Source organism: Triticum urartu, chromosome 3 (assembly GCF_003073215.2).
Source record: "Triticum urartu cultivar G1812 chromosome 3, Tu2.1, whole genome shotgun sequence".
Lineage (NCBI taxonomy): Eukaryota > Viridiplantae > Streptophyta > Magnoliopsida > Poales > Poaceae > Triticum > Triticum urartu.
Window position 1 is genome coordinate 658,634,561 of NC_053024.1, and position 10,654 is coordinate 658,645,214.

The 10,654-nt window shown below is 50.2% G+C and overlaps 1 protein-coding gene across 1 annotated transcript; it reads right to left on the bottom strand.

Moving 5' to 3' along the window:
* Positions 1-300: 300 nt before the first annotated feature.
* Positions 301-3,548, bottom strand: LOC125545746 (CBS domain-containing protein CBSX6). Its single transcript, XM_048709780.1, has 2 exons — positions 2,964-3,548; positions 301-1,391 (listed from the first exon to the last, which is right to left on the bottom strand). Exons 1-2 carry the CDS (start codon positions 3,284-3,286, stop codon positions 518-520), a joined length of 1,197 nt encoding a protein of 398 aa, XP_048565737.1. The 5' UTR covers positions 3,287-3,548; the 3' UTR covers positions 301-517.
* Positions 3,549-10,654: the final 7,106 nt, after the last annotated feature.

The following is a 10,654-nucleotide window of genomic DNA, read 5'->3' on the forward strand; positions in this document are numbered from 1 at the left end:
TTTACGATTGTTATCGCAATTGCGGAGACGGAATCAAAGCAGATTTGATATGGGCACTTCGCCGGCAATTGACGGTTTTGAAATTTTCAAGTGTGTTTGCTGTTTGCAAGCTTTTCTGTTTGCAGGTTAACTTTCGTCAGGGTTAGCTTGGAGGGCACAAGACCCCAACTGAAGGCTTGCTACTCTGCTATTGGCTCCATCCATCCATACGATGCAGGAGGAAACAGCTTTCATCGTGTAGCTCATGACTTTGGTTCATGGAGTCCCAGTTGATCTTCAAGGAGCATACATATGATGATATGAGCGATCAATGGGTTCCCAGGCATAAATAGGCCCGAGTCTGCCTTATTATAGGACCATGAACAACGAATGCACATCCACCAATACACAACCCATTCAGTCTCACACGCTCACACACCCAAAACAAAGTTCTCAACTCTGGGCAACCACCAAACTAACCCCAAATTATAGTACACCACCCAAACACGCGCCACCGCGATCAGGACATCGTCGACGGTCAGGCGCTGCTCCGGGTAACGGCTGCGAAGATGTCGGTGTACCCCACCACACCGACAAGGACGTCGTCCTCCTCGGCCTCCGCATCGGTCACCCACACATGCGTGGCCCGGTGGGACAGCATCTGCGCCATGACGGCCGCGAGCGAGCTCGTGCTCCGGCACATCAGCGGCGAGCTCCGACCCCGGTACATGCTCCGCACCTGGTTCGCCTGGCTGTTCAGGAACCCAATGTTCCTGCTGCTGAACTTCTTCAGCAGCCTGGGAGAGCGCCCGGGCTCGGCGGACTCCTCCGACAACGACGAGCTGATGGAAGGCACCGCGAAGGCGGAGATGGGGGTCGACCCGTTCTCATCGGCGCCGATGACAAACTGCCCCGCCGACAGGTTCGCCAGCGCCCACGCGGCTGCCACGTAGTCACACTTCCACAGCTTGTAGGCGGAGATGTCCCCGATGATCTTGCGGACCCCATCCGGTGTCGTCTCGACCACGGCCACGCCGCATGGGTCCCCAGGGATCTTCTGGATCGCCTCCATGGCTGGCGCAGACGCCTCGACGTGGCAGTAGTGTGGGTTGATGGCTCCAAGGGTACAGATTGGAGACAGTGGGATGGGCGCGAGGGCGCCGAGGCACCCGATCAGGAACCGGAGGATGTCTTCCCTTGACAGGCAGCAAAACCTCTCCGTGCAACTGATAAATGGGGACAACTGCATGCTGCTGCTGCCAGCTGAGCTTGGGGATCCCGATTCCGAGTTCTTCATCCATTTCCCGTTGTAAAGCATCGAAAACCGCTTGGTGATGCCTGTCCAGGAGCCGTTCTTGCGGACAAGGAAGCGCTTCACTCCATGCCTCATCAACTCCAGCGCATCGATCAACCTTGCAAGACAATCAAACTTGGCTGAATAACAAAATACATATGTCAAACATCACATCTTTTAAAATGAATTTGCTTGAAAGGCAAAGGACTAAAAAAGCAGAGCAGTATGATTGGCAGACACATCATCCAGCTCAGACTCTTATGTCCTATTGAACTTTTTATTTGCGGGCAACTATTATGTCATCCCTAAGAATGTGACATTGGCTCACTACTTGGTGCTGCCAAATCATTTTGAGACATGATTGGGCTGCCTCGCATGTGTCATGTATTGCTCAGTTTATTTAAACTATTGTCTTGACTCATGAATCCCTTAGCAGCCAGCACGGCTTCCACATGGATTGCTGCCTTCCTGATTGCGATGTTACATTGCCAAATGGAACCATGTTCCCACTTTGTTCCTCTTATGACAACACAATCAGAAGGACAAACTCTGCACCATGTGAAAGCCATCTGGCTTGTTTAAGCTTCGGAATGGACTGGAGACACTTCACGATACTGGATGATAGCGTAAAATACAAGCTAGATTGTAGAATGATCAGTCTACTCTAGGAATTGAGAAAAAACAAGAATATCCACAGATACTGATAGGTGAACACCTAGCAAATCTATGCTGTTGGTAACAGTCATGAGTTACAGTTTTTCAGTCTCCAGGAGCTATGTGATAGTCTTTTAAGTTGTTGTCAACAAATGGTCCCTAAAGGGGCAACTAAAATGATGGTTTAATGAAGAAAGCATGACCAGTTGTGGCATTTCTTTGGATCCTGAAGAAAAAAAACTGTGCACACAGGGATAGAGCAACTTAAACTTGAGCAGTGGATTTGTGACTAAGGCACATGACCTAGCAAAACAATATCCAGATTGCCACATTATTTCTGTCCGGAAGTTCGATCCAACTATATTTCATGAACAGGAGCGAAATTCAGTGACTCTTTAATGAAATTCAGCGACTCATAAGCATCAATCTTAAGCTCACACAAACCAGGTATGGATTAGGATCTGTTTTGAAGGCACTTAATCAAACTTTCCAGTTTTACCCAAGCATGACGGGCTCCAACGATCACGCCTTACCAACTATCCTTTTGTCTGAAAGAGATTGTGTTAAATACAACCGCTATCCCAGTTTTAGTATCCAGTAAGCACAACTTCAGGCAGCTTCACTGAGCAGTAAGCACTTCCTGATTTACACCCACAGCAGCAGTCAGCACAGAAGAGTAATTTAACCACAAAGGCACAAACCCCCAGTGATCTCTTACAGATGCAGAAAGACCCAAAAACAATTTTGTACTACCCGCATACAAGACAAAGATCACCAACCAGACCGCATTAAACAACAGAGGCTTGCGCATCAGCATTCGGCTGTAGTGAAGCACCCCGAGGGAGCAGGCAGGGGCAGATCCGAGCTGAGCCTGAGTCAATAGAGCCACAGTGCGTAGACTGAATCGCCACTGCCTACGACTATGAAACCGCAGACGAGTGATGCCTGAAGACTTGGAGATTGGGTGGGACTCCTGATGGGACGGTCGGGGGCACGACGGCGGCGAGAAGGGACGGGTCGAGGACCAAGAACTGACCTGGTGCCGGGATCGACCTCCCGGAGCAGGTCCTGGTTGGGCTGCACGGCCTCGCCGACGGCGGCGCGCATGGCGCGGTCGCCGGCGCCGGCGTCGGCGAGGAAGGCGGCGATGTCGACGGCGGAGATCATGCCGAGGAAGCGGGCGCCGGAGGGCGGGTCGTCGGGGGCGGCCCGCGCGCGCCAGACGGGCACGGCGCCCTCGGGGCTGCCGGCGATGGCCCGCGCCGCGTCGTCGAGCGTGTCGGCGTCGCTGAGCTCGGCGATCTCGGGCTTGCCGACGGTGAGGTCGCCGACGACGTGGTGGTAGAAGACGGCGGCCATGGGCTGGCGGCGGGGGGGCGCGGGGTTATAAGAGCGAGTGGAGGAGGAGCAGGTGGAGGAAGAGCCTGGAGGGGCCGACGGCGGGGGAGGAGGAGGGGGAGGCGGCGGAGGGGTCACCGGCGGCGCGGGTGCGGGGGTCGCCGGCCATGTCGGAGGGAGGGAAAGCCCATTAAGAGCACGGGGAGCAGATGGAAAATTGAGGCCGGCTGTGGGTGACGCGAGGGAGGGGGATATGCGACGCGATGCGGTGGGAGGAGACCGGCTGGCTGGCTGGGGTTAAATCAGCTCCGTGGCCGTGCTTTGAGATTCGGGGTGGTCGGCCAATGGATCACTATTGTGATTTAAGCATGCATTTATTGTGTGCCATGTATAATCTGTGAATCTGGCAGGATGATCGATCAACCACGTGGCGTTCATAGTGAGTTGACAACATCTAAACAGAAGGACGGACCAGTTGTACGGTTACGAGGACAGTGGTATCCCAGCCCGCCATGATTCAAGTCGTAAAGTTGACAGCGGTGCTCGCATTTTCTTGAATTTATTTCAGGCTTTTCGTTGGTGTGCGTTCAGTGAAAGGAGACGTTCTCGTTCGATTATGAAGATGTCTTTGGCAACTTCATCAATCTTAAGATGATGTGCCGGCTTAATCTCTCAGATGTGTTCATAAGGGTAGGATGTTCTTGCGCGCATTCATATAAGTGAATATATTGTGCGTATCTATGAGCATTTGTGTGTATGCCATGTTTATAAAACAATCTAAATGGAAGGATTGAAGGCTTGCCAGGGTGGGTGTTGGTGCGTATACAAGTGTTTACCTTTGTGCCTTGTCTTTTCCAAAGGAAAAAAGAAGATATAATCAATGAACGACTATCTGGGTAACCCTCCACCTTTGAGTGCTGTTCTTTGCCAACGATTCAAACTTACTAGTAAATTATTGTTTGTTTGTTTGTTTTTCGCGGGTGAGCTAGTAACTTACTGGATAAATTATTTCAAATTGAATAACTGAAAATTACATGGCATCAAAGATACATAACAACAAAGCTAAAGTCACATGAAGTTTCTTTCGGAAGCCGACATCTCTAGCTACACAAAAGACTAAACATGAACATGCTCGACTAATCTCGAATGTTTCGAGGAGTCGTGTCGTGTCTCGCCTCGCGTGATATGAATAGTCCACACCAGTATGTGAGAACTTGAGGTGACTGACACATTTGTTGTTGAAGATGGAACTATTGCAAGGCGGCCACTTATTCGTGATCATATTGCAGTAGGAGAAGACAGAGAGCACCTACTGAGATATCAAAAATGAAAGAACCCCTCGCTAATGCACACACGACACAACACATGACACTAGCATTAGTGCCACCACCGCCCAGATAAACCCAATCAGCGGGCAGATTTTTGATTGGCCTGCTGTGCCTAGTGGCTAGCCTGATTGTTGATGTGATGGTCGATTAGGGCTGGATCAAAAGCACATAGTTTGTGAGATTAATAAGCGCTTGATAGCTTAGCTTGTTAAGATCGTAAGTCGCTCCTTAGCGAAGAGGCTAATCGTTGATCTCAGTCTGTTAAATTTAATGAGCTAACAAGCTCGTTCGTACATCATGACACATATTCTCATCTTATTCGCTTTCTTCTATAATGTAGTGCATATAGGTATTTTAAAATTCAAACCTCACAAACTTTGATCAAATCTTCGAAGAACAATATTTACGTCTAGAATGTCAAACATATAGAACGGAGGAAGTAGATGATAATTTTTTCATTGTGCCTCAACCTGTATATCAATCTAATCAACTCATCTCAACTCATAGGAGGCAACAAACTAGTGCGCCTTCTCTTGTAGTCACAATCTTCCTTTGCAAAATTTACACCGACACGCTCATTCTATATGCTATAACACATCGTAGTCTGTTAAGAGCATCTCCAACAGCCGCGTCAAAAAGACACGCGCGCGGTAAACTGGCTTTTTAGCGCGCGCTGGACGTTTTCGTGTGCTCCAGCGGTGATAGAAAACGATTGCACGCGTGGGAGAAAAGGCGACAGCTCGCGCGCTAGATTTGGCGCACCGCGTCCGGCGCGCCTATAAAATTGCAGCGCCCTCTGCCGCTCTCTCATCGCTCCTTCTATCGCTTTCTCTCCTCGCCGCCGACACGACACCATCGTGCCATCATGCCGCCTCGCCGCCGGGGAGCTTCGGGCTACCGCGGCGTCCGCATGCGTCCGTCCGGTGCCTACTCCGCCGAGATTCGGTCGGGCGGCGGCATGCGCCTCCGCCTCGGAACCTTCGACACCGCCCAGGAGGGCACCCACGCGTACGACGCTGCGGCGTGGTGCCTCCGGCGGTCCCGTCAGGACATGAACTTCGCCGACGTGGCGACGCGGGAGCGGGCACAGGAGTTGGCGCCTTTCCCGCGGCTTCTCACCGACGAGGATCATCGCAAGAACCGGAGGCGGGAGCGCTGTCTCAGCCTGGCCGAGATGGACAAGGAAGCCATGGCGTTGTGGAGCCATCGCTTCCCGCAAGACATCATCAATGAGAAACAGTTCTTCGCTGAGAGAAGGGCGGAGAGGGCGAAGAGGAGGGAGGAGCGAGCCGCCTATCGCGAGGACAAGCGAACACGGAAGGCGGCCGCTAAATACAACATCGCGCTAGGAGATGCGTCCTCCTGAGACTCCGACGACGAGCGGTTCCTTGACGCCTACGCTCAGACGTTAGAGGAGGACATCACCGAGGTAGAGTCCGAGTCTGACGAGTAGTACTAGTTTTTCGTTTTATTTTGTATCATAGAAGCAGTCTATGTGACGAACTATGAACTATCTGTCGTAGGAGAAGACTATGAATTATCTATGCACTATTTTGTATCAACTATCTCCATATTTGTATTATTGAAACCAAATATGTATTGATTCGTAGTTCAAATAGTAGGAAAAAAACAGATAAAATATAGCGTGCCTGCTGAAGCGGCTCGGGCGCTTTATTTTGCGGCAGCCGCTGAAGCTAGCGCACTCGCCGCACGCAAAAGCTGCCTCACCCGGCACAGTATTCGGTTGGAGATGCTCTAATAAGCACTTTCGAGCTTAACAAGAGTTATTAAGCTTAACGAGCTAAACCAACCAAAGCCATACAGAGCTGAGCCTTAATCGAGTCGAGCCAAGCAGCTCGTTAGCTCGATGGACCACCAACTGATACCAACACCACGAGCCCACGACCACCACCCGCGCGCCCAGTTCTACAATGAATCTTAGACTAGTCATAGTAGGAATAACTTAGCTAGTAATATAGCGCATTTTAAAAAAAAAATTATTTATGTGACAAGTAATTAATGAGAGGTGGTAACATAATATATTACTGTAATATAGCGCTTTCCAAGATAAGATAAGTCTACAAGCTAATAAATGAAGTCATCTGATACTACTATTATATTACTTTGCATTATGAAGGTAGTAACTTAGGCTAGTGTCATATACATGACACTAGTATAAGTTACTCCTCACTATGACCAGCCTTAGAGCAACTTCAATGGGGCGACCCATTTTGTCCGCGGCCGTCCGTTTGGGTCGGTGCGGACAAAAAAGCCGGCCCAACGCGCTGACCCAAACGGACGCGCGTCCGCTTTCGTCCGTCTGCCGACCCATTTTCGGTCCATTTTTTAGCCTGATTTGCGTCGGCGCGGACACAAGACGAACGCGCGCACGCTCGCCTTCTTTCCTCACCGGGCCCGCTAGTCGGTGGCACATTGGATTCACACCCTCGCTCGCCTGCTATGTCGCCGACGCCACCGGCCATTTTTTCAGATAAAAATGGATACATAGATAGTTCTACCTGAAGGAAATATGCTCTAGAGGCAATAATAAAGTTATTATTTATTTCCTTATATCATGATAAATGTTTATTATTCATGCTAGAATTGTATTAACCGAAAACATAATACATGTGTGAATACATAGACAAACAGAGTGTCACTAGTATGCCTCTACTTGACTAGCTCGTTAATCGAAGATGGTTATGTTTCCTAGCCATAGACATGAGTTATCATTTGATTAACGGGATCACATCATTAGGAGAATGATGTGATTGACTTGACCCGTTCCATTAGCTTAGCACTTGATCGTTTAGTTTGTTGTTATTGCTTTCTTCATAACTTATACATGTTCCTATGACTATGAGATTATGCAACTCCCGTTTACCGGAGGAACACTTTGTGTGCTACCAAACGTCACAACGTAACTGGGTGATTATAAAGGTGCTCAACAGGTGTCTCCGAAGGTACTTGTTGGGTTGGCGTATTTCGAGATTAGGATTTGTCACTCCGATTGTTGGAGAGGTATCTCTGGGCCCTCTCGGTAATGCACATCACTTAAGCCTTGCAAGCATTGCAACTAATAAGTTAGTTGCAGGATGATGTATTACGGAACGAGTAAAGAGACTTGCCGGTAACGAGATTGAACTAGGTATTGAGATACCAACGATCGAATCTCGGGCAAGTAACATACCGATGACAAAGGGAACAACGTATGTTGTTATGCAGTCTGACCGATAAAGATCTTCGTAGAATATGTAGGAGCCAATATGAGCATCCAGGTTCCGCTATTGGTTATTGACCGGAGACATGTCTCGGTCATATCTACATAGTTCTCGAACCCGTAGGGTCCGCACGCTTAAAGTTTCAGTGACGATTGTATTATGAGTTTATGTGATTTGATGTACCGAAGGTAGTTCGGAGTCCCGGATGGGATCGGGGACATGATGAGGAGTCTCAAAATGGTCGAGGCGTAAAGATCGATATATTGGACGACTATATTCGGACATCGGAAAGGTTCCGAGTGATTCGGGTATTTTCGGGTACCGGGGAGTTACGGGAATACGAGGAAGAAGTAATAGGCCTCATGGGCCAAGTGGTGGAAGAGAGGAGGTAGGGCGCGCGGCCCCCCTATCCCAAACAGAATTGGACTAGGGGGCCGGCCCCCCTTTAATCCTTTTCCTCCTTCTCCTTCCTTCTCCTTCTCCTCCTTCCTTTCCTCCTCCTAGTAGGAGTAGGAAAGTCCTACTCCTACTAGGAGGAGGACTCCTCCTCCTGGCGCGTCCATAGAGGGCCGGCCGGCCTCCCCCCTTTCTCCTTTATATACAGGGGCAGGGGGGCACCTCTAGACACACAAGTTGATTAGTTGATCCCTCCCAACCGTGTGTGGTGCCCCCCTCCACCATATTCCACCTCGGTCATATCGTAGCGGTGCTTAGGAGAAGCCCTGCATCGGTAGCAACATCATCACCGTCACCACGCCGTTGTGCTGACGGAACTCTCCCATGAAGCTCTGCTGGATCGGAGTTCGCGGGACGTCATCGAGCTGAACATTGCTGAACTCGGAGGTGCCGTGCGTTCGATACTTGGATCGGTCGGATCGTGAAGACGTACGACTACATCAACCGCGTTGTGCTAACGCTTCCGCTTTCGGTCTACGAGGGTACGTGGACAACACTCTCCCCTCTCGTTGCTATGCATCACCATGATCTTGCGTGTGCGTAGGAAAATTTTGAAATTACTACTTTCCCCAACAGTGGCATCCGAGCCTAGGTTTTATGCGTTGATGTTGTGCACGAGTAGAACACAAGTGAGTTGTGCGCGATTGTAAGGGCATATTTATCCCTAAGTGTTTTGGTGATTGATGACAATGCATTTGCGGACTAATCGTGTGCCTTGAGTATTCTAGACACTTCATTGCTAGGCACAAGAAGATTGGGTGCCCCTCGAAGACTGATGAAGACGGCGTCTTTTCTACGTTTCTTTTTGGTGGATTTGAGTCGTAGGAAAGTCGTACTATTAAGAGGGGGTTCACATTGGAAAGGTTTGGGTGGAATCATCACGTACACGTCTCCTTCTTGTCCCCTCCTTTTTCCTTGGAGCTTCCTCCGTTTTCTTGCCTCCCTTGTCTGGCTGCTGTGGTTGGTCACGGTAGTACTGCTCCCAGGAAAACGGTAGTAGCGTAGGCATCCGTGGTAGTACCGCGCGGTGGCGCGGTAGTACCGCAGGTGCCCACGGTAGTACCGCTCCCTTGGAGCCGCACTACCGCTGCCCACCAGGCTAGTGCCGCCCCTTTGCGGTAGTAGGGGCGGATGTAATTTTTTACATCCGCACCTACCACGGTAGTATCGTTTTCGCCGAGCGGTAGTACCGCGCTATGAAGTCAGGCAGTAGTACCGCCCCTCGACGGTACTACTGTGTCGGGTTTTTGCTACTTCCGTTTCTTTGCGGAAGTAGGCACGGAAGTTCCCTTCCCCCTGGCTGGGGGTTTTTGCCTTGCGGTAGTACCGCATGGGGGGCGCGGTAGTACCGCGCGTGCAGAAGTACCGCCCCCAGCTCCTGCGCATCTGTTTATCTTTACTGTCGCTGGGGTTGCGGCAGTACCGTGAGTCGGTACGGTAGTACCGCAAAGCCGTGCGGTGGTACCGCTTGGTTGCAAGCAGTAGTACCGTGCGGCCTTGCGGTAGTACCGCTGGCCAGGCGCGGTAGTACCGCTGGCCGCGGGCTAGTTGGTGGGTAACGGTTGGATCCTTTTCCCACACTATATAAGGGGTCCCCTTCTTCCCTGTTGACTCACCTCTTCCACCCGCAAACTCCATTATTGCTCTAAGCTCCATTTTCGCCCGATCTCACTCCCTAGCCGACCAAACTTGTTGATTTGCTCGTGAGTGGTTGAGAAGGCCTCGATCTACACTTCCACCAAGAGATATTTGATTCCCCCCACTAACCCCTTGCGGATCTTGTTACTCTTGGGTGTTTGAGCATCCTAGATGGTTGAGGTCACCGCGAAGCCATAGTCCATTGTGGTGATGCTTCATGGTGTTGTTGGGAGCCTCCAATTGAGTTGTGGAGATTGCCCCAACCTAGTTTGTGAAGGTTCGGTCGCCGCCTCCAAGGGCACCAATAGTGGAATCACGGCATCTCACATTGTGTGAGGGCGTGAGGAGAATACGGTGGCCCTAGTGGCTTCTTGGGGAGCATTGTGCCTCCACACCGCTCCAACGGAGACGTACTTCCTCTCAAAGGGAAGGAACTTTAACAACACATCCTCGTCTCCACCATCTCCACTCTTGAATATCTTGTGCCTTTACTTGTGCAAGCTTATTTGTTTCATATATCTTGCTTGCTTGTGTTCCTATCCTTGTTGCATCATATAGGTTGCTCACCTAGTTGCATATCTAGACAACCTACTTTGATGCAAAGTTTAAATTGTTAAAGAAAAGCAAAAAATTGTTAGTTGCCTATTCACCCCCCTCTAGTCAATCATATCGATCCTTTCAATTGGTATCAGAGCCTCGTCTCTTTACTAAGGACTTTACCGTCCAAAGAGTATGGTTGATACCAT

Bases quoted from the DNA above. Each gene is read 5' to 3' on its own strand.
- LOC125545746 (XM_048709780.1), bottom strand. From the start codon at position 3,286: ATGGCCGCCGTCTTCTACCACCACGTCGTCGGCGACCTCACCGTCGGC. The intron at 1,392-2,963 runs GTCAGTTCTTGG...TTGTCTTGCAAG, and splicing joins GAGGTCGATCCCGGCACCAG to GTTGATCGATGCGCTGGAGT.